This window comes from Bombus huntii, chromosome 12 (assembly GCF_024542735.1).
Source record: "Bombus huntii isolate Logan2020A chromosome 12, iyBomHunt1.1, whole genome shotgun sequence".
NCBI lineage: Eukaryota > Metazoa > Arthropoda > Insecta > Hymenoptera > Apidae > Bombus > Bombus huntii.
The window spans coordinates 7,399,408-7,422,325 of NC_066249.1; the positions used below are offsets into that span (position 1 = coordinate 7,399,408).

The 22,918-nt window shown below is 32.2% G+C and overlaps 3 protein-coding genes across 4 annotated transcripts; all 3 read left to right on the top strand.

The window, feature by feature from the left end:
* The first annotated feature begins 5,003 nt into the window (after window positions 1-5,003).
* On the top strand, window positions 5,004-6,057 carry LOC126871816 (protein UXT homolog). 2 transcript variants are annotated; one of them, XM_050631084.1, is made up of 2 exons: window positions 5,004-5,327; window positions 5,495-6,057. In XM_050631084.1, the coding sequence occupies exon 2, from the start codon at window positions 5,506-5,508 to the stop codon at window positions 5,938-5,940; it is 435 nt and encodes a 144-aa protein (XP_050487041.1). In that variant the 5' UTR covers window positions 5,004-5,327; window positions 5,495-5,505; the 3' UTR covers window positions 5,941-6,057. The 2 variants fall into 2 exon arrangements, with proteins under 2 accessions (XP_050487041.1, XP_050487040.1); XM_050631083.1 differs by having other exon boundaries at window positions 5,005-5,286.
* A 221-nt stretch (window positions 6,058-6,278) lies between these two features.
* On the top strand, window positions 6,279-11,630 carry LOC126871800 (cysteine sulfinic acid decarboxylase-like). The gene is made up of 6 exons (XM_050631052.1): window positions 6,279-6,628; window positions 7,294-7,540; window positions 8,422-8,629; window positions 8,709-9,085; window positions 10,419-10,610; window positions 11,367-11,630. Exons 1-6 carry the CDS (start codon window positions 6,357-6,359, stop codon window positions 11,538-11,540), a joined length of 1,470 nt encoding a protein of 489 aa, XP_050487009.1. The 5' UTR covers window positions 6,279-6,356; the 3' UTR covers window positions 11,541-11,630.
* A 544-nt stretch (window positions 11,631-12,174) lies between these two features.
* Window positions 12,175-22,003, top strand: LOC126871809 (elongation of very long chain fatty acids protein 1-like). Its single transcript, XM_050631066.1, has 8 exons — window positions 12,175-13,229; window positions 13,836-13,884; window positions 14,464-14,654; window positions 14,835-14,915; window positions 14,982-15,144; window positions 16,234-16,373; window positions 20,767-20,957; window positions 21,538-22,003. The coding sequence occupies exons 1-7, from the start codon at window positions 13,080-13,082 to the stop codon at window positions 20,929-20,931; spliced, it is 939 nt and encodes a 312-aa protein (XP_050487023.1). The 5' UTR covers window positions 12,175-13,079; the 3' UTR covers window positions 20,932-20,957; window positions 21,538-22,003.
* The last annotated feature ends 915 nt before the right edge of the window (window positions 22,004-22,918 follow it).

The window sequence follows — 22,918 nt, forward strand, 5'->3', positions numbered from 1 at the left end:
ACATATATCTGGTGAATAACCGCAGCGATATAATAAGAAACGCGAGATATCTCGTACGGAATACTAATTGTACTAATTGTAATAAGTGTCTAATTTTGATCCGACTACATTCAACCTATTATGTCACCTAATCTACACGTATACACATCTCATTAATATTTGTCAAGTATGCGTACATATTTGAGACCATCGTGATATTACAATGTTCCATACTTGCAATGAAAGATAATTTAAATGTCATGGTACATAAAGATGTACACATTACAACTTTACGAGCAAAGTTAACGAAATAACAGTATGAACGTTCATTCATTCCGAGAAGGAGCCTCGAAATTTTCAGCAAATCGTTTTTGCACAGAGATCGTCATTAACAAACTGTACATTGTTCTTACCTAAGCCATATTTATTTATCTATTTGTACTGAAATCGCTATATCGCGTTATATCGATTGATGATATCAACACGAAGATAAGAAAGTGAAACGCAAGAAACTCTGTACCTTGGACAAGGAGAAGCTAGGAAATTTCAGTGCAGGAAAACCATGAGAGTTGGTCGGTCGGTACGAGACGTATGAAAGCGTTGCATCGCCTTAGCCGCAGTATATTTCTGCATTATATAAGCAATATAGTCCTTAGTTTATACCTGGGACGCCGCAGTTAAACGTTGCGAAGACTTTTATAGGCCTATACGTGAATATTCTCGTGCATATACCGGTTACAACGCCTGGCGTGTTTCCTCTTCGACGCAGATATACACATTTATACACGTGCGTCCTTGTGTCGTCGTTTCTTGTCAGCTTCGATGGGAAACATATTCGCTGTGAGATAGGTGATTGCTCGGTGTCGGATAACGAAGTGTTAACCCTTCACCGGTAGCATATATTTTTTATGACGACCAAACCTCGGATTCCCACGTTGTTATCTTGATAAAGAGTCATTTGATTTTCAGTATCGCGTAATATCTCCGTTCCCCTCCAACTATAAAACATCGAAGTTTTATCAAAAACTGAATGCCTGATATTCGTTCTCCGACTCCTTTAGGAAATGAATACATCTACGCAGAAAATAGCGTTCCTAGTAATTATCTATAGTTGTTTAAATATATACACGTCGATTTTTCGAACAATTTGCATTATTCCATCTTTCAGAATGTCGTTTCGTATTTTATCTGAATTAATGGTTTCTCGTGTCGTAATAAATGTATGCGAAATGTATTAACAAATTTTCCTTTTTCTAGTTCATTCACTATAGCGGCCAGAACCGCTGCTATCTACCATCTACATCATCTGTCATGGTATACTTTATGATAATTAATTGATTTCCGTATCCGTAGTTATAAATATAGATTTTATCAAGTTTCTATGCATAATATATTACGATATTTTACTAGAATCGGTGACTCGCGTATGCGAATGCTATATGCATATTGTCTTGAATCTTGAGAATTGTCTTAAGATCTGACTGTGAATGTTACATCTACGAGAAGCACTTTTCGTTGCTTCATTTTTCGTGTTGTTCCTGTTTAGTATAGTATAACGTTACTATTATATAAACTACGTAATATAACATAGTATAGTATAGTATAGTATACAATGTAGCCATTATAATAGAGATACTAAAAGCTCTGAAATTACATTTCTTAAGAATATTTCGTACATTTTTTTATATTACCTATATCTTGTAGATTTCTGAAGATTTAAATGTTCTATAAACGAGTAAATATCCGCAATCTGGTTATCGCAATTCACGACGTTATTGATCATTACGGTACATAACTTCTAATTTGTACAATAATTTACTAATTAATAATGTCAGCGAATTGGCAAGTGACAAGTTACAATTAACAAATACGTGTCAGTATATCCTACGTAAAGAAAGAGAGAAAAATATTAAATGGCTGTTATCAATTCTTCTAAATAGTTAGTTACCAATAAGATCAATCTTTCTTGTCTACGATTTCATATCCCTAAACGATAATGTCATCTCTAAGGGAAGTAGCCCTTCAACCTGGTTATTATCTTAATTTTCTTTTCGTTTCTATCGCCTTATAATTACGTCGCTCGATGCTCATTCCCATTAAATTAGCTGTCAAAAGTACACTGCCTGTAAAATGTACCATGGAGACCAGTACATATTGCTAATTCATCCTCTGATATACCGGACGCGATTTTACAGCGTACACTTTGCCTGTAACGCGTGTGCAGTGTACACCTGCACTCAGAGTTATTTAAATATAAATAAAATATCGAAAGTGGTAACGTTATTAAATATGCGAAAGCAGACAAATCCATTCATTAATGAATTTAACGGTACTCCATACACTTTGAATAATCCAAGATTAAATAACAAAATTATATGCAATAGGATAAAATTACATCGCATATTTAAAAATATTGTACGTTCCAAATTCGGTTTTTTTATTACGTATTATGATTCACCCTATAGTACGCCGAACGCGATGTTTTGAAACTCCTCTATAGCTTGCTATTTAACCGACCCTCATCCTCGACATTGTCAATAAAACGATTCATTCTTTTACCATTGTGAGTATCTTATAGTCACGGTCAAATTCAACACAATATACGCATCGCTTATTTAAAAAGGAAACAGCAATCTCACCACGATATAACGGAGACTTCATTTAAAATTTATTTGTCATGCTAGCAAATTGCTTCGTGAATTAATTAATTTACTTGAAGCTGCTTGATTGGCCTTCAAACCAGAACTCACAACAGACCTTTTATCGTGAATGCCAAATTATTATCTTTAAATATATATTACGCTACTTCGTCCTTTTTGTCAATACAACAAATATGTTCGAATTCTAATTCTACGTATAATTCAAAATGTAATTCTGTAATTCTATAACATTATCATTCAGAATTTTTCGAGTATGTAATTGTACGATTGAAAATTCCATAAGTCTTCGATTTTACAATTCAAAATCCTGTTCATCTACAATTTAGACTCGCACATTCGTCCTGTGCATAGGCTAAATAATAAAAAGTACATTGCGATTATATATCCTTGGTCTGAATTTTCGAAAACTTCGACCCCGGTGAATTACCGCTTGACTTGTCGAAAAAAATGGATACATATCCTGATACAAAAAGTGAACAAGGAGTAAAGTTATCAATATGCATAAATGGTCCTTATTTCACCCGAAGGTGATCAAGATCCATGCAAGCTGGTTCAGCTTAGCACGCTATTAAGTTGATGGAATTTCTCGAGAATCGATGCTTGTTCGCCTCGATGAAGGCTAAGTAACGTAGGAATACCGTTTAAGATTAAACAAGATCAAACAAAGCATTTTATAATGTGCATCTTCGAAATTAAGAAATGTTTTTACTCTATTATATTGCAGTATCTCTGTTCTCGAGCCGATATTATACGAAATCACTAGATTATGGGTAACCAACACGTGCAACAACTGCCAACATACATACGTATAGGATTCCTAGGTGAAATCCGTGGCTGTGGATACGCACCAACGCTTACCAATCTTATACTGATACTGCTATAAGATTAATTTGAGTATTTCGAATCTCGATAGCCTTGAAGAATCTCAGAAGTATTATAGCGTGCAATTCTTCATATCAATCATCGTTGCGGAATGCTATTTATTATTTATTATGATTCTTCCCCTATCAAGATTGTTGCAGAAGGAAAGAGACCATTCTTCTGTCGTTTGAAGTTTTAAAGAACTAACTAAAAGAAATATTTTGCGTGATGAGTAGACTGTGGATTTTTATGCATTTATGCACAATTTAAAGGTACAGAAATGTATAGAATGCACGTATGATACAAAAATATTGTATGATAGTATTATTAAATATTCAATGTAGAATACTCGTTCTGATATTTAATAAGTGAAATATATGTCTGCTCGTGCTCTATTTCTCTACTAATAAGTTTGGTCGCCAAGACCGTTGCGAATTTATGCAATTTTATATGCTCATGGATACAACTGGAGAAATAGATGTTATGCAAATATTTATTTAACACAAAAAATCTCATAACAAGTACTATAGATACGTGTAGGGTTGCTGTAATTATTTAAGAAGTTGCAAGAAGGCGGCGAAACTTTTTGAATAATTACTAATAATTTCTACACGAATGTTCATTTTATCTTAAAGTTGCTAAGATTCTTCCAATGAAAATGAGTCTAAGAACAATATACATAAATCAGACTACTTTTAACAGTATCAGTACACGGAATATGGAAATGAACAGCTTCTTTCATTGCTCCTCCATAGTGTTTTCTGAATTGCTGATTGTAGGAATTATCTGCGCGTGACTGAATTTACAGTACGATCAGATGGGCAAAGGTAAGCGTGATCGCAGCGCGATCACCGGCAACTATGTTAATTTACATCACGTGCTATCGCGCAATGACACCATACGGCCATGGCACTCCCAGATTATCGAATTATCGAGTCAATTAATAAAATACTAATATGCTGTAATGGTGGTAGTTTCTCTTTGGAGGTCGAATCCGAATTATTAAACCTTCGTTCCAGTCAATTCATACATTTTAATGCAACCCAGATATGCGCGCACTATAACGTCTACTTGTGCCTTTATTTCACGATGATAGTGTCTTTAATGGGACGATAATACGCATCGAGGATTTCCCGGCGATTTTTCTATTTCCTAATTTGACGACAAGTGTGGCATATAGAATCCTGATAAATATTATATTTAACATATTTAATCATTGGAAACATTGAAATCGTCTAATTTGTAAATATTCGTAATTTAATGTACTGCAAAATAATTTCTATATGGATAATTCTAATTACAAATTCAATTATGAATAACAGGATTAATACGATGTCCAGCATGAATAATTCTAATGTTATTAAAAATAACCATTTTCTACTTTAATTTATCTTAATCTTTTCTGTAAAAGTTACAAGAAGTATTTTGTATAATTTTTTTAAATATAATTTTCTCTTTTTGTGATAGGGACCTGTTTTACCATTGAGACTGTAAGAGTTCCCGACATCTTCCGCTAGAAGCACATTTGGCGCACTTTCACGAGCGTATAATTAGATGTGCTTTGTAAATAATATAATAGTGTATTTTATTCGAATAGTGTGTATTTATATAATTTTTGTGTCTCCGGAATTTTTGGTATAAAATACTGCATTGTGTGCGCGTAATATAATTCGCAATTGTTTACAATGTTAGAATAAAAGCTGCTAGTTGATTATGTGTATATTAACCTCAATACTCGTCGATATTTTATTTCTGTATGCGATTAATTGGACATAAATAGCACAAAGTGAGTGTTTTGAAAGGATCTATTATTTATATTTATTTGTAGTAAGTGTATCTGATAATAAATTGCACTTTTTGTGCATAATGATATTCTATGAAATTATCATAACCTATATTCTATATACTTACACTATTTAGTTTTTTTGATATTATGAAGTTTATAATAATATGGGATGAAAATGGAACATTTTTGTAATTTTTATGTCGTCCAGGTTGCTCAATTATGAATCCTGATATTCAGGAAAAGATTTTCAAGTTTGAAACGTTTGTCAATGATGTGTTGAAGAAGGATCTTGCTATATTAGAGCAGAAACTCGATACTAAGAATGGAGAAATTGCAGAGTTTCTTCAGTTAAAGGGTATGATAACTACCATCCAAAACAATGGCTTTGATAAAAGTGGCTTTAAAACTCAAGTAGATATTGGACAAGGTTTCTTTATTGAAGCACACATTCCCGATGCTTCTACAATTCTATTGGATATTGGTTTAGGGCATTATATGGAATTTTCTTTACACGATGCTCTGGCTGTTATCAATGTTCGAATTAAACTACTGGAGCAGCAAATTAAACATTTCCATAAAGAGATAGCCAATACAAACGCTCACATCAAACTAATTCTCCTAGGCATTAGAGAATTGCAAGGGTTTGATAACTGAGTACAAAGCATATTTTGTACTGTGTAATTTTATGATCTTTCATGTATACATATTTCTCTACTAATTTTTGTACATATTGAAGCTTTAAATAAATGTCAAACGACATTGAAACACTTATTTTATTTTTTGAAACTCTTCATTTCCAAGATCGATGACGTTAGTCAATCACAGCGAGGCTAGTTTGCATAACGTATTCGCGCATTTAATAGAATGCAAATCGTTCGCTATGTCCCATCAACTTCGTACCCCGAATACCACTCTTTTGTTTCCTTGTTAAGCGCAATTGCGTAAATTTGCGAGGACCTTGTGCCTCGCTTATATATGATAGGGGCCAATCGCGAGCGAATCAGTACGTTTTTCGCTTCAACTTTGTTTTCTCATTTCACTACGTTTTTTGGCGTGAAGCGTTCATTTTAATGTCTGATTGGCGGAGCACACCATGCGTCGAAAGGCACAAAGAATTTCTCGAGAATCTTATCACAACCTTGATCGATTGCACCTTCGAAAGTGTGTCCCGTGAAAATCCTGTGTTGAGATGGAGAGAACCGGGTCATCTGCGGGATATTATAAATCTTAATTTGCAGGAAGAGCCCCGTAATCAAGATTGCCTTCTGGAGGTCGCGACTAAGGTTTTTAAGTATAGCGTTAAGACAGGCCATCCTTATTTTATGAATCAGTTATTTTCTGGGTGAGATATCGATAAGAGCATAAGTCTCGTTTCGAATAGAAATCATTTTAAAAATTATTTATAATTCGCAAAGAATTGGATAATTTGATCAAATGCTTATGAAACATATATTCTAACGTCTGAAATTCTTTAATAGTACATATTATTATTTGTATTATTTTAGATCTGAAAAATTTATGAGTCAGATCTGAATAAACGAAATCTAGCACCTTTTATAAAGTGTTCAATTATATTACATTTATGAAATTTTCTTTTTTCCTAATAAAAGTTCAGGTGCAAATAATAAATTAATTTTTAGTATTAATTAAAATCTGTGCCTTTTGTATATTAAGACTGTATACTAGAGAAACAGAAAGTTATGGTCAATGATTTTTAAGTATATCTACTTCCATATTGCATGTATGTTAACGATACTTTGAATTTTACTTTTAATATTCGCAAAAGCACGTAACAAATCGGTGTGTAAAATAATTTTATGTATTTGAACATTAATATTACGATTTGTTTTATTTCTTATAAAATGTGATTAAGACTTCGAATGACATTTTTTGCTAAGGTTTAATTATTAACATGAATAATTAAAAAATTTTGAACGTAACTTTGTTACTTGCTATTGAAATTAGGAAATGTAATGTATACGCGTTATTGGATAAAAATTGATTTAGATTGGATCCATACGGTTTAGCCGGACAATGGCTCACAGACGCGTTGAACTGTTCAGTGTATACTTACGAGGTGGCACCGGTCTTGACATTAATGGAAAGCACCGTGATTACAAAATTATTAAGCATGTTTTACAAGGACGAAAATGGTACTACTATCGGAGACGGTCTTTTCTGTCCAGGAGGTTCCTTCGCTAACGGTACCGCCATTAACTTAGCTCGATTTTGGTTCAGGAAGAAAGTTCAATATGTGAGTAATTATTACCTTAATAAACAGCGCTGATATCGCATCGTTTGGTTAATGTAGCAATAAAACCATATTCTAAATTATTTAACAGTATTGCCTGATAATAACCGTGGTATCCATTGGAGATGCAGATTATTGGTCATAAGATTGTATGATAAGGCGGAATAAATGGAACAGGTTTTTTCACGTCCATGATAGTCACTAATTTTGTAATAATAGTTCTTAAAAATTATAATTTTTTTGTACAGAGTGAAAGATGTACAGAGTGTCTCAATAATTCTGCTACAAAACCATATCTCCGTTACTTGCAATGATGAATTAATTAGTTGGTTCGAAGAGAACACGTTTGCTGATGCGAGACATTCTTTTTCATGATCATATTCTTCATTAAGTATTATGTATTTATGTTTGCAAATGCTTAATTTAACAAATACTTTAATCTTATAAAGTTTTGCATATGAGAGACAATGAAAGATACTGAGTAGTTTATTATGTCTCGCTGTCTTTCAAATTTGGTGAAATTAGAACTAAAATAACTTTTATAGTAAGCATTTCAGACACAGGTACCTTAATCTTCTTGTACAGGGAATAAAAAAAACGCGGAATATAAAATATAGAGAATACAAAAACGAGACACCCTGTATATGTATTTTTATCTTCGACGTTTCATTTATTTTATATAATTTAGAATTTTTATCTTCAATACATGTAAGCTATAACAACGTTTAATAATTATAATTAATGGCTTTAATGCAATAAAAAATAACATAAAGTATATATTCTGAAATTTTTTTACGTATTTATGAAGCTTTGTAACTAACATTTCGGATTTAATATCTATACTCTGTAATAACTAATATTCATTATTTTTTTGTATGTTTTAGAACAAAAATATACCATCTATGAAGCTAGTGCTTTTTACGTCCGAAGACGCGCATTACTCTATTTCAAAGTGGGGAAACGTTTGCGATATAGAAGTTGTTCTCATAAAGACTGATGATTATGGCAGAATGGATGTCAGCGATTTGAGATTTAATATATTGGAGGTACAAAAAAAGAGAAATTATCCATTTTGTGTTACTGCTACTGCAGGTTCGTTGAACGATAATGTAACAGAGATATGTCATATAAATACACGGGTTCAATCGCTAATAAGTATGTTTATTTTTAGGAACGACGGTTTTGGGCGCGTTCGATCCATTGATCGAGATTGCAGATACTTGCCAGGAATTCGGTATGTGGTTACATGTAGATGCAGCCTGGGGAGGCGGTTTGGTATTTAGCAAAAAGCACAGTGTACTTTTAAGAGGAATACAAAGAGCAGATTCTATTCTATTTAATCCGCACAAACTGTTGGCCGTTCCTCAACAATGCTCCTTACTTTTGTCTAAACACAAAAGCATTTTTAAGGAAGCTCACTCTAAAGAGGCTCCTTATCTTTTTCAAAAAGATAAATTTTATTCTAGAGATCTAGATGTTGGGGATAAGTATTTGCAGTGTGGACGCAGACCAGATGTGTTGAAATTTTGGTTCATGTGGCAGGCTAAGGTAATTCAGGAATGAAATATTTGGTTTAACTTATCTTTGTTTTTATAAAATCATTCAGTTTATATCTAGTAGATAATTTCTGTTCAGAGATGCTCTTTCTTCGAACTCCATGCAAGGTTTCACATGCACCGAACACAACATAAGTCCTACTTGTATGATACATAGGTACCTGTTCTTCCCTTATTAATCTTTAAGTGTTAACCACTTATGCAAATATGTGAAAAACTAGCCTTGGTAGCACTTTTTCCCCCGATCTTCCTATAATTGTGCATCTTGTACTTTGTGGTTTAAGCAAGTGCTACGATGCACTCCGTATGAGATAAGGGTCTGTATGCTATGTTTCAAGTGTTTACCAGTATACTTGTGCATATATTAACTTCCCCTGTTAGGAACGAAGAATGTTCATATTGCATCTATCTCAGTGCATTTTCAAGATCATAAAAGAATCTCCTGAAATTCTCAAGAGAGTCTGACGATAGCAGTGGATTTAGATGAGTAACTTTCAAAGTTTTCATCCCTCACTCACGCATATACATATTATAATATTCTTAATATACATATATATATATTAAAGATTTGAATAATAAATTATTAAATCATAATACTGATGTTTGATAAATGCTTAACAAGTAGCATTCCAATCTGTATTATAATTCAGATTTTATTCTCAGCGATTCTATCAAATTTAACATGTCTTAATTGAATCACAGATAAGACTAAGACAGAATGTTACTATAGTTTAGTGTAACAGAGTTTTGACTACTAGTATTTTGTACTTATTCACAAATGAAGTTGTTTTACTGACTCCTATGACATTCACCAACATACATGTCAATAGAAAAACTAACGTGTATCTATACTCTCGTTTCTTCTTTGTTGGAAACACGTAAAAATTTTATTATTACTTTTTATTTGTTAATAGAATATTACTAATGATAATTACTAGAAAATATATATTTTATTTCGTTAGTTATTTCGAGATATGTGTATAGTTCCTTCTTTTGATACGCCACAAGAATTAAATGAATTGTGATTCATCAATACATCTATGTAATTATCAGAAATTTATTAGTAATAATACGAATTTGTTATTAATAGTAGTTACGTTATGGTATTAGTAGTTACTTATTAATAGTAGTTATGGTTTAGAAGTACCATGCTTAAGAAACATTAATGTTTTCTAATATAATCAAAGAAGAAAAGTTTAATAACTCAGTAATTCTTGCTTTCTTGATATTTTTTATATTATATAAAGTCGAAATAATTTCTGTCGTCATTTATTTATTTCTTGAGAATTGAATATATTACAGAACTAATAGGAAATTTGTTTCAGGGTACTTCAGGATTTGAAAAGCATGTCGATCATTTAATGAAACTTTCAGCTCTCTTCAAAGAAGAAGTTGAGAAAAGAGATGGCTTTAAATTAGTGACGGAACCGTGTTTTATAAATGTGTGTTTCTGGTTTATTCCACCATATCTAAGAATTCAGAATTCAGTTAACGATTACAAGAAACGATTAAACGAAGTAAGTTGATTAAATTTTTTATATTTTCATCGTAATATTTAAATACTAAAAAATGGGATGTTTTAGAACGATGAAATATTCAAATATAATGTATAGAAAATTGTTATACATATATATACATATTTGTAATACATTTAAACAGTTTTTTGAAATATACTTAATGTTTTAAGAAAGTTTAGAATTACTTTAAATGTGCATTTCATCTAAGTTCTAAACCTTTTTTTATAATATATAAATTAAGTGGCCGACAATAAATAATGTTAACAAACTTTAATTATTTATATAAATGAATCGTAAAATGAATTTTTCAATTTTACATACAGTTTGCAAATCACTTTCTACAAAATGGAATTAATACTTTTTTTTTATATATATTGTATTAGTGATATGTTTATAAGAACAGTTAAATTGCAATTATGTTGTATGAGATCATTAAGTAAATATTTCGTATTTTTATAAATTAATTAAAAAGTATGATACCGATGATAGGTACAATAGAAATCTGTACCTTCTATGGTAGATAAGCAGTCTTATCCTTATCAGATAAGAGATAAGAATTTCATTTTATAACAATCATTTCGCTTTTACTAGCAGTTAATAACTGACAACCTAAAAATATGTATGTATCTAATATTGATTACCACTCCTATCGAACAATGTTTATTCTTGAAAATAAATCAATGTATAAAGCTTAAAATATTACAAGGATAATATGTCACAAAGATATATTTAATAAAAATTTATTTATTTTAATAGGTTGCACCAAAGTTAAAAGAAAAAATGATCAAAAGGGGTAGTTTGATGATCAATTATCAACCACTGCACGAAAAACCGAATTTCTTCCGTTTTGTTATTCAGAATTCAGGCGTAAATATAGAGGATATTCTCTACGTCTTTGACGAAATGGAAAACCTTGGAGAATCTATGTGATAATTTACGATATATGCATAACTCAATGTTATGATCTTCTAAATGGTTTATATATAGTTCTTATTTAATTATATTGCAATTCAAACAAAAGGTTGTGCCGTCATATTTTTATTTCCATTTCACCTGTCAATTTGCATTTCTATAATACGGTTCGCTATAAAGCTAAAAAATTGATTCTTTGTACGCTGTAATTAAAAATGTTGTATCGTGTTTGACAAATATTCCGGCGACAGAACTTTATCAGGTTGCCTCCGAAAGAACTAATGAATTCCAACCACGAAAATCAATTCGTCTCGGTTAAATAGGCGAAACCTGGCAGCAGGTCGATCTGATTAAGGAAGGGACTGCTACTAAATTTCTAATATCAAGATACGAAGTTAATTGGTGACTGCCTTCGTTGTAGATCGTAGAACAGCGACTTACCGACTAATCCTGATTCAAGTGACAGCATATCGAGAAGCCCTATGTGTATCTATAATACTAAGTTTGTACTATGTGGAGCATACAAACTACTGTTTGCAACCATCGTAGCACAGTTTTTTCGTTTGAAATCAACAGAATCCTTTGACGCTTGATCTTGTCGAAATGGAACGATTATTAGTACTGCAAAACTTTTTTAATGATATTTTCATGTAATGTTGTTCGTGTAAATGCTTTACTATATCATCTTAGGGAAAGAAATGGACTGGTAATTCCATTAATTCCTTGGCGTACAACATCATTATCGTTTTATTTCAAGTGCGTTTTCATTGTTCATATTTGCGTTTGATTCGTAATAAGCCGTGTTAATGAAATAATGTCTAATTACCAGTATCATTGAATCATACTGGGCAATTTTAGCAAACAGTATAAAATGTCTGTATGCATAATTAATTATAAAAGCATGTGCAACGATTAATAGTCATGAAATTTTGCAAAACCACGGTAACTTATAAATTGTAAGATTAAACGAACTTGTGTTAACATAATACTGACAAAAGCCTATTACACGTGTCAACGCTGGTTCATTCTTTAATTTATCATTTCATTTCCAAGGAACCATATGATATAACAGAAATAAATTTACCTAATATACGTATAATCGTAATACATCTTTATCCTTTTACATTACAAATACTACCAACGTTATTAACTTAATATTGTTATTAAAGTATTCATTACGAATGCATTTTTAAATCATTTGTTTCACATATTCATCTCGCTCTAGATTTACATCCTTTAATTTTAGATTAGCTACAAAACATAAAACTATCGTTATGTTATTATAATTCTAACAAAAGAAAAAAAAAATGTAGGAAAGATTTCTTTGAACCATAACTTCCATATAACTTACTAAATGTTTGTTTAAATTTAGTTTTTTCGTAGTTTCAACATTTTATTTTAATGATCTATTTGTAAGCAATATTTCCTGTTCTACTAGTCTTGAATGCGTTTCTTTATCGTATTAAAATAGGGTGTCCGAGAAACCCTTTGCAGGGAACTGTGCTTGTGTGTTACGTTCCTGTTCCCGAGTCACTGCTAGGGGTGCTTGCCCTGCGGATGAACTTAGACAGTAGGTTGCCGCCACGAAAGACGGTGTTAACGTCGATAGTCAGTCACTATTCGAATCGTTCAGTAACCCGAATGTCAGTCGATATCTTCAAACTCGACGGCCAAGATGGGAAGGCTCTCCCAATTCATGTGCCACAGGTATTGCTTTTTTCTTTTATTTCTGAAGTCTAATCGACAGTAAAAATTTGTCAAAGCCAGTTACACTTGTCAAAAGTAGTAGTTGTCGAAAATTTCAAATTTATTTCGAGTGAAATAATATCGTATAATTTTGGATAAAAGTTGTGTGCCGATTTTTAAGAAATCAATCGTTCGAACGAAGTGTTATTATTCGGATTATAAGTAAAATGTTGGGAATCGTGGCGAATTTAATTATCGTTGTTGGGACAACAACGTATTTAGTTTTGTATTTATTACTGTGATTTTCGAATATATTTTCATTTTAAAGGAAAGTATAATTCGATATGATTAATTTAATATGGTGATAGCAGTGGTGATAGTAGGTTATTCGATCATTGACATTTAACTACATCAAGTACAATCATATACATACAAATATATCATCGTACAATACAAAGTCATTACTCTATTTAATGTCTCTAAGCTCGTACTTTTCTTATTTCTGTGATGTTGTTGATTGTTTTTCGATTAATAAACTAGCTCGTAATTTTTTCGTTCTACAGGATTGTACTTGATTTTTCTAATTATTTGTAAGATCGTCTGGGACATTTTCTTTGTTATTTGCAGAAAGTGGGATTCTTAGAAACGTATCGTTACATCATGGAAGATGCAGCAGGTTAGCTTCCTTCGATTTAATTGAAAACATAGAATATTTTAAATACCGTGGGACCTCGTTTGACCGACTTGGCTTGACTCGAGACCAAAGTAACCTGGATATCGTCTGGATATGCTAGAAAATTGCCACGAATGTTCTTCATTTTATGAAATTTCACTAGCATTATAATAAAACACGGTTGTCGTGATTATAGTGACAAAATTTATATATAAAACTTACAAGACATTTATTTTAGACATGTACTTGGCAAAAAATTAGTATATACGGTATGAATAATTATTTTAAACATATAGCTAATGTTAAAAAATGCCTCCATTAAATATCGAGTAATACTAACGAAATGGATAATTGACTGAATAATTATTTAAATAATTTTGTGACCTCCGCTCAATGGGGGCTCCTTTTTGGTTTGTAATTATTTCTAACTTATTATTAAATGTAGCTGAATAGCGAATGTAGGGTTGAAATCTCAAGTTGATAATTTCAATTTGTTAGATCTGTATTTTATGATATATACATTCTATAATTAAATAGCACTGTATATTATATTTTATAGCCTTTTTGAATCCTCCATTTTAGATTCCAGAGTAGCAGATTGGTTCTTAATGGGCAGTCCATTTCCATTGCTAGGAATTATATTTCTTTATCTGCTCTTTGTTCTTCGTTTTGGGCCTTTATTTATGAAAAATCGAAAACCATACAATCTAAATAAGTTTATGATTTGTTATAACATCTCTATGGCCATCGCGAGCGCAACTGTATTTTACGGGGTGAGTTCATCTGAAATAACTTACTATATCACGTTCTATTCATCCGAAATAGTCTAATGTAATAGTTAATTGTTGTTAATTAATAATTTTCATATAATTTGGAAAAATAACTTATTCCTTATCGTCGTTATGTTACCATTACTATTCTTCAAACCGATTAATATATTTTTATATTTAAAGCTACTTACCTCGGGCTTCACCACTAAATTCTCTCTCGGATGCGAGACTCATGTCATTTCAAACGACCCTGACTCTTATCGCGTAAGTACCACAGTCATTAAACAAACGCGAATTTCGATATTACGAAAGTTATGTCGTATTTAATAGACGGCTCGATGGGTGTGGAGGCTCTTAATGTTGAAAGTCCTCGAGTTGAGCGACACCGTTATCTTCATTCTCAGAAAAAAATACAACCAAGCGTCTTTTCTTCACGTTTACCATCACACGTCGACCGCTTTCCTTTCGTGGATAGCCTGCAAATTTGTCCCAGGTAAATCTTTAGACATACGCGTAAATTTACCTGTAATTTCAATTTCATACAAATGATTGTGCTCCTTAAATATACGTATAACAATTGAAGGGTTCGCGACAAAAGCGATCCTGTCAATGTTGGTTTTTCCTCAAATCTCGTAACAGTAACAAAGTTAGTAATAAAGCAGACGAAGTATTATAAGTAAATTGTATAAATTACGAGTCATCCGACTACTCTATTTGTAAACAAGAAATCCATAATTTGCAATTTACAACTCGTCAACTCATTATACAGGGTGGTTGGTAACTGGTGGTACAAGCGGAAAGGGGGTGATTCTACGCGAAAAAAGAAGTCGAAAACACAGAATAAAAATTTAGAAAAAATTTTTTTCTTTTTAATTTTTCCATCGAGACAACGATCTACAGTGATACGTTCTAGATCTACGTTATAACGTACTGCACGCGTACCGAGCAAAAATTCAAAGTCGATTTTCTCGAAAACAAAGCCTCGAACGAAAAATTTGTATTCTATATTTTCGACTTCTTTTTTCGCCTAGAATCACTCCCTTTTCGCTTGTACCACCAGTTACCAACCACCCTGTATATCGTTAGGTGAGAAATTATCACGCAAGCGTATCTTAATTCTTCTAACTATATATTATTTGTCGATTCTAAAGAAAGCTAACAAATATTACTTCTAGTCATCGTAATTTCTTTATTATCGTTACTACTGTATAATCGCCGATTTCAAAAGATCTCATTATATTTGCAAATACTACGGTTCCCGTAGTTATCTCTCATAGCTTTGTAAATGGTTCGCGCAAACAATTTCATTTCAACTATTACAGCACACCGAGCTACCCGAAAAAGACTCGTATGAGTGGAAATTAAATTGCGCCACGACGTATCAAATTTACCTATTAAGCCAATGCAAAATGGCCATGGTATAAAACACAGAGGAACATGTACGAGCGAATTTCCAACAGTCGTAAATAAAATTCTCCTCTTGCAAAAAATTCATTGCGCGACCATGTAACTTTGTTACAGGCTTCCAACTATTTTCCATCCCTTTCTTCCGAACGTGTTAAACGCTCCTTGTTATTTACAGGCGGCATGTGGACGTTCACGATTATGCCAAACTGCATCGTGCACGTGATTATGTACACCTATTATCTGCTCGCCTGCTTGGGCCCACAAGTGCAAAAGAGGATCGCGCCTTGGAAACAATATATTACGGGGTTACAAATGGTACGTTCCCATTTTCTATCTGACTCCGCTATCTGCCATGCTACGTACACATGGCCCGCAATGCATATATCGTCGGCGGTGTTTCGTTGCGCTCGCTGAATTGCCCTGCTGGAAGCGTTATTCGCTCATTTCACCGCGCACCGTCGCGTATCGCGTAATCGCAAAATTACATTCGCTGTCCTGCAGCGAATTTTTTAAACGTGAAATTGCTATTGACGTTCGACCGTCGCGACCGGTTATACGCAACTGGCTAAGTAAATTAATCTATATAAGCGAATAACGCGGTGTAGAAAATCCCGATCCACCGTGGACAATTCGTTGATCGATTGGTGAAACTGTTTGCGAAACTGGTCGATTGGATAATGGTAATAGTATAGAGTTGGCGTCGGTGTGACGGCGAGTCAATGAGAACAGGGGGTGGAATTTATGATGCGTCGAGAAGCTGCGAATCCGTGTCATTCGAGGGATTCGATGTTAGTTAGAATTTTATGATTCGGAATAGTTTTCATGAAAAAGCGCGTTGTATCTCGACCTTATTTGAAATTCTAATTTATATTTCGCTTATGTCGAAGCTGCAAACGATTCTCTATTTTTCTTATTTACGAACGTTACATTTCCTTCGCGTCTCTTTCCTTACATTTTTCCGTACTTTTTCTACTTTACCCGATCATTACGCCATTATCTTGTCAGAAATCATTTTTTAATCTTTTACTATTTGTTATCCCTCTTGTTATCGTGCATTTATGAAGATAAAGACGTACGTATTAATTGTACGTAGTTGTACCTTAACTCACGCCTTTAATATTTATTAGTCAACTTTTATTCGACTTCCTATATTTCTTCTCTATATATTCTTATTATTATACATTGTATTATAATACAATATTGCATTCTTTTGAAGTAAACTTTGATTAAAATCTTAATGAATATTTAATGTTACCATTGTCACGTATTCTACGTGTTATACACATCTCTAAACACTGCTTAATTATTTAAAGCATAAAATTATTATTCACGTCGCGTCGGTATAACGTAAAAACAATTACTTTCAGTGTAATATTTATGCGAGAAACGATATATTCGTTCAGAGATGTATAACAGTCTTAAAAAAAGATTGATCAACCGGTTGAATGGTCGAGAATTCAATATGCTCTACCCAAAGCAATCGTTATAGTTACACTGAAATTATTCTTTATATTTTCACTGACGTGCCAAGAATCATAGACGAAATGCATATAGTCATAAGATATAAATGTCAAAAAGGTATACAACGCTTGCAGAGTAAGGAAGTATCGGAAATAAATCACGTTTCTGTGCAAACCTTTTTGTTTTATTTGGAATTCATCTGAATATCACGTAGCATGAGTTTGACGAAAGCAATTTTGTATAATAGTTCTAACGTTTCATATCACAGATTTTGATTTTTGAATAAAAAAGGCAGGATCATTTCGTAACGAGCAACTCTCTTTGCAAGAATTCCTCTTCGTTTGCTTGTCCATTAAATCAGTTTTTGTAAATGGAATATATGCGAAAATAATGCGACTAAAATGACTGTTTTTTTTTTTTTATTAAAGTCTCGAAAATCAGCCACAAGTCATCGTTCGATATGATTGAGATTATCGATCGTTCTGTTTCTTAGTTATCGAGTGATATTTAAAAATGAATTTGATAAATTCACATTTCAATTAAATTTGTAATGCGTGAATCAATATCCGTTTAAGATCGAGTGAATTATTATGCAAATGCATAATTTTATCTACTAACCCTTTTAGTTACAGTAATTCTTTTCAATTATATCAATTTTAAATAAATAATTACGAGTTTTAATTTCCTGCAATTTTCTAATTTCACATCGGGTTCGTTCGCACTTACATTGGAAGATTTTCTTAACCCATTGGGTTGATTTATTCAATAAATTTTATTCCAAATTTATCATGTTCGTTCACGAAGTTTCATCCTCCTGCGATTTCCTGATAAGGCATCAGTTTCGTCAGCACGTGAGTCTATTTCTAAAGACTTTGTAATAATGCATCCAGTTGGTTTTCTAGTCGTCGATATTTCCAGCGATTTCTATTTCCATCCATTAAATTCGGTGTTCCATGATTTTGGTCAAATACTTTCGTAATATATTGGCAAACCGTACGAACTGTTTTAAAAAAATGAAATATCTTTGCGCTTTTAAACATTTTAGACCAATTTATTTTGAATACTGCAAGAAGTAATATTTATAAACGTTGGATAGGTTCTAAGGATATATCTTTTACTATAGAATTTTAATAGTGGTGCTACCTATACGGTACCGTTAAATCGCAAAAGGTTAAAATATTTTCAGGGTCCTCTTTTACAATAATTTATTAAGCAATAATATTAGTGAATTGAAGAGTTATAATACAAATTATTCGTTACAGTATTCTATTCTACAATAATTTTACTTCTTAATTTGCAGCTTGTACAATTTCACGTGCTTGATTAATAAAGTCACTATGATACAATTACAATTTATTAATAACTTGTAACTTATGAATTATCAAATTTTGTTAACAGTATTATGTTAGTTGAATCGTACAGGAATTTATAATATCATTATAATATTTTAAAATTCAAAAACTGATTTAATTCTCATTTATTGTTAGTGACGATACTTGTCAAAGATAAAGAGACGACAGCTGTCAGATTTTTCACTGATAACATCATTATTTTCGACGAAGTTGTAAAAAGAAAAATTCCTAGACACCTTAATCGAACAATACCGATAGTCAAATACCGCGTTGTTATCTGTTATCGGCGTGCTCTTAGCTAAAGTGATTGCGCAATTGAAAATTTCATTCGAGTCACCGATTAAGCCAGAAATCGTGGAAAAATGGATAAAAAGCTGTTCGAACTCCGTTCGAGTACTTTGGGAAACAATAAAACGCGGCCACGCCTTCGACCACCGAATCTCCATTGTTAAGAGATGCAATATGTTTTCGTGGACGAGAACGAAAAAGAAAAAAACGTAGGTATTCGTTACGAATAGGTTGTCGAACTAGGTATACGTATGTATAGGGTGTATCAAAATAGTTAAGCAAAAATTAGAATACGGAATGTTAGACGGAAAGAAAATAAGAAATTTTCACATTATAGATTCTAATGTCGATAATTTTGATATCCGAGAAAATTATAATATTCAGCAAGAAGAATATCACAATTCGAAAACTAATTTAATATTTTTATAAATAGTCGATAATAAAGTACTCATAAAATTCCTATCAGAGTGACAATGTCCTGTCAGAATAACAAGTATACGAAAAAATAAATAATGCCAGAAAAGAAACATGCTTTTACCGATATATTTTGCAAGAAGATCATTCAGATCCCTTAAAAAATATCTTAGCAAGATTATACAATTGTCATGAAAAATTACAAATTGATCTTAACGAGATCTTAATCGTTCTTATATAGTTCTAGCGTTGAACGTTTCTGTCCAACATTTTTGACGTAACCTGTATGTATGTTTCGCGTTCAGTCCGTATATTGGCTCGCATTTGGCTTGCCTAACTCGATAACCGGGTTTTTGCACTGGGAGTTGAAAGGGTTGTAAGTGCCCGATGTGGAATTACACGTGTACTGGCGGTGATTCGATTTGCGTTTCGAGTCCCGGCAGGAAACAACGGGTTAGGCGCACGGGAAAAGGGGCGACTGTTGGGGCTTTTTAATTAAATAATCCGTTGGTGAGTAACTTTTATTTCTCCGCGAGATATCTACACGACGATTTATCGGGTTACGCGGTCATTTAATTTCCAGTTGAAAACGTTTCATGCTGCGACGAGTGGAACTGCAGCTACGAATAAAGATAGACTAGAGTGTCATTTTACTTACAACACGATGAGAGGCCTTATTAAGCTTTGTCCTGCATGAACAACGTTGTTTTTGTTTCACGCTACTACTTCGAAGCGACCATTCGTTGCGATCCTATCGTAGGATTCCTTCTTTTCTTCCTTTGCCGCTCTTTACATTCCAAATTTTATATTTTACTTGAATAGAAAACTTTTAGCAAAAGTCTTCGATATTAGATCGTCCTACACATTCGTGTCGTGATGCTAATACATATACGTGATATCTTCATATAGTTTACACATCTAATTTATATATCTAATATAGTTTATGAACACAGTGATAAGTAGGCTGCGGTAGACTACAAATATAAAGAGATACGTTTCATCTACTAAATATTAGATACAATAAATATATTAGCCGTGTTAAAGTATACTTGATAAAATTTCAAACTCGATTTTTCTCGAAAACTAAACCTTAAATGAACAAATTTTATTCCATATTTTGTCGCACCCTGTATATAATTCTTAATTATGTGTATCACGTCAAAAGTAAAAAACGTTTTCTTTCATGATTTCAGTTGCAGTTCATAATCATGATATGTCATATGTTCCAAACTTTGTTACCTACTTGCGAGCCAAATCGGAAACCAATAGCTTATATCTACATGTCGCAGATTCTTGTCATGTTTTGCATGTTTTGCGATTATTACAAGAAATCATATCTGCGAAAAAAGACGGAATAGAGATTTAGAGTGACACAAAAGTTGGGGTAAGTTACAATATATCGTATAATACGTATTTCTTTTTTCTTTCTAAACAGAATTATTCCTCCATTAAAATTTTTTGCATCAACAAACTATCGAGCATTTACATAAATTTCTCAAATTGTATCATTTACAAATTTTATATATCTGTCTTAATACAACAATATATTTTAGAGAATTGTATTCATTGCTGAAAATAATTGGTTTTAATAGGATCGTTTCAGTAATTATGCAGGAATACCGTTTCAATCGAATATTCTTAGTCAACCAGAAACATATTTACATTATTCAGCCTTTGTTTCACGTGCCTGTATTACGACTCAATTAAGCATAGAATTATAATTATTCGAAAATGATATTCCAATCGTTATTATGGCAATAAATTTTCACCAAATTTGCCAATTATTACTCCATATATCGATTATCCTGTAACTCTTACAATTATTTCATTACCACCAATGTATCGATTACGGTGTTTTAATTTTACTAGAGTATCAATTTGATATCAATTAATCGCCACAATAAATTCATACGCATGTACCATAATGACCATTTCATTTGAATAGCTGCCTTTTATGCCGGCAGGTGATTTCGGATTACACGCTGTTCGAATGCTTCCTTCAAAATCGTAGAATTCATCATCGAAGAGGCGTCTCTGCATAAACATAATTTCATGGAAAATTAAAATGAAACAATCACGGACGATTACGTTTGATATACCGCACTGGTGGAACATATTAGACAGAATATATTAGCATAGGATACGATATAAGATCAAAATTCTTTGTCTTAAATGTTGCTTTACAAATATGTATACTGCTTACTGCGAAAATGATTAATTATCATCGAAATTAATACACTCGTACGTATTTTAAATGAATCCTTCAATATATCGAATTTTTTTTTGAAGAGGTTTAATGAAATATGTAGACACAAAGAATTTAAAATATACAAAATTTTTAATAATCACTTATGCTAATTGTTATAATTAGTCAAACATAGATGGATTTTACTAGTAGCATGCAGTTTTTCAATAAAAAAATGAACGATATCTAAACATTTTATTTTTGTTTCCACTTGATGAAGGGCGAGCAAGTAGACACGTCGAAAAGTAAATTATCTAACTAGTTGTTAAATGTATGATTCGAGTATATACACAGATTTTTAATTACGTTTTTCGTTTTCAAAAACAACGAACTAAATACAGAACGTGTATGGAAGGATTTGTGTTTATAATATTGTTGGGTACAAAGAGATTGATATAAACGACGCTGCTCGGCTTTGTTAGAAATAAAATTACTTATGGATGTTTCAATTAATTAAAGCTTAATTATTTGACATTATTTTTAAACGAACAGACACACCAAAAAATTGATCAAGGTATAGGAAGTTTCCATCAACTTATATTAAAGTGTAAGACAAAGATACGACGTAGATGAGCAAGTAGGGACAGACTACCAATTGTCAGACGTAACCTGTAATCAAATAACGAGAGCTATAACTTCTGAAGTTTTAACAAGTCTAACGAGTTGAACGCATGTTTCGATTAAAAGTTACTTAACTTAATAAGAAAATATAAAATTTCTCGGAAACAATATCATGTAAATTGCTCAAATAACTTTTAATTCATTCCTTCGGGAAATAGAAACTTTTCTTTATCCCTTGCAGTAATTCAACTACTTCTCCATGCCACTAGAAAGTTTAATGAATGGCCCAGTACTACTAACGCAGTGTTATCAATCAACTTTTAATAAGCAACTTTCGTAATCGTATGTGAAAATTGAAACTATGATATAATTTTTTATATTATTTCTTAATCATTATTGAGTCTTAAAGGCTATGTAAATTTTCTTTTAGCATTATCGTCCCATTGTAAGACTATAGCGATGTTATTTGTAATTATCCCAAATAATACCACTCTTTACTATTTCGTTTAATACCGAATAATAATGAAACACTTGCATTT